The sequence below is a fragment of the Penaeus monodon genome, chromosome 44 (genome assembly GCF_015228065.2).
Source record: "Penaeus monodon isolate SGIC_2016 chromosome 44, NSTDA_Pmon_1, whole genome shotgun sequence".
Lineage (NCBI taxonomy): Eukaryota > Metazoa > Arthropoda > Malacostraca > Decapoda > Penaeidae > Penaeus > Penaeus monodon.
In genome coordinates, this window is record NC_051429.1 from 3,472,172 (window position 1) to 3,472,998 (window position 827).

Here is an 827-nt window from a genome sequence, read left to right on the forward strand (position 1 = left end):
CTCCTTCTCTCTCTCTCTCTCTCTCTCTCTCTCTCTCTCTCTCTCTCTCTCTCTCTCCTTCTATCTCTCTTTCCTTCTCTCTCTCTCATTATCTCTCTCTCTCTCTCTCTCTCTCTCTCTCTCTCTCTCTCTCTCTCTCTTTATACTTTATGGATAAAAAACAGGTTGTAAAAAGGAGGTTATTTCCACTCCCTTGTGTTTTACTTAAGCCTAAGACTTTATTAATGAAAATTGACCTGATGTGAAGACTCGTGTCTTTGTTATGAGTTGAAACACCGATTATTATCCAGGATCGTGGGACCTCCATCTATGTACAGCAACCTTGACAGCTTGCAGGCTGGGAGGTTGTGCAGAGAGGTTTGCTGAACCATCGTGTTCCAGAGCCTGGAATATTTGGGTTGAAAAGAGCGTTGATGAAGTTCAGTCCTGGAGAAGGGTATTTGCAGCTCTTGACCGCGGTTGTTAGAATGTCGTGTGCCATGCGTTGAAACCGGTCGTTGTTCAAGTCGCAGGGACATGAGATAGGGGACGCATTGCCTGTGTACTTTGTAGAGTACACAGAGAGCTGCAACATCTCGTCGATGCTGAAGTGGCTGGAAGTGTAAATGTCGGTCTTCTACTGGCATTTTATACGACAGTCTCTGGGCTCGATTTTGGACACTGTCTAGTAGTTCCAGGTATGATGGAGGGCAGCAGGACCACACCAGAGGACAGTACTCCATAACGGAGCGAACCTGGGAGTGGTAGAGCGTGCAGCAGCCTTTGGCGTCAAGGAGGGGCGTGATGCGACGGATGCATGCCAGTTTCCTCGCCGCGTTCTTCGCCAT

The 827-nt window shown here is 48.0% G+C and overlaps 1 protein-coding gene across 1 annotated transcript; it reads right to left on the reverse strand.

The window, feature by feature from the left end:
- Window positions 1-260: 260 nt before the first annotated feature.
- LOC119568525 lies at window positions 261-827 on the reverse strand. The gene has a single exon (XM_037917062.1). The coding sequence runs from the start codon at window positions 825-827 to the stop codon at window positions 261-263; it is 567 nt and encodes a 188-aa protein (XP_037772990.1).

Bases quoted from the DNA above. Each gene is read 5' to 3' on its own strand.
- LOC119568525 (XM_037917062.1), bottom strand. From the start codon at position 827: ATGGCGAAGAACGCGGCGAGGAAACTGGCATGCATCCGTCGCATCACG.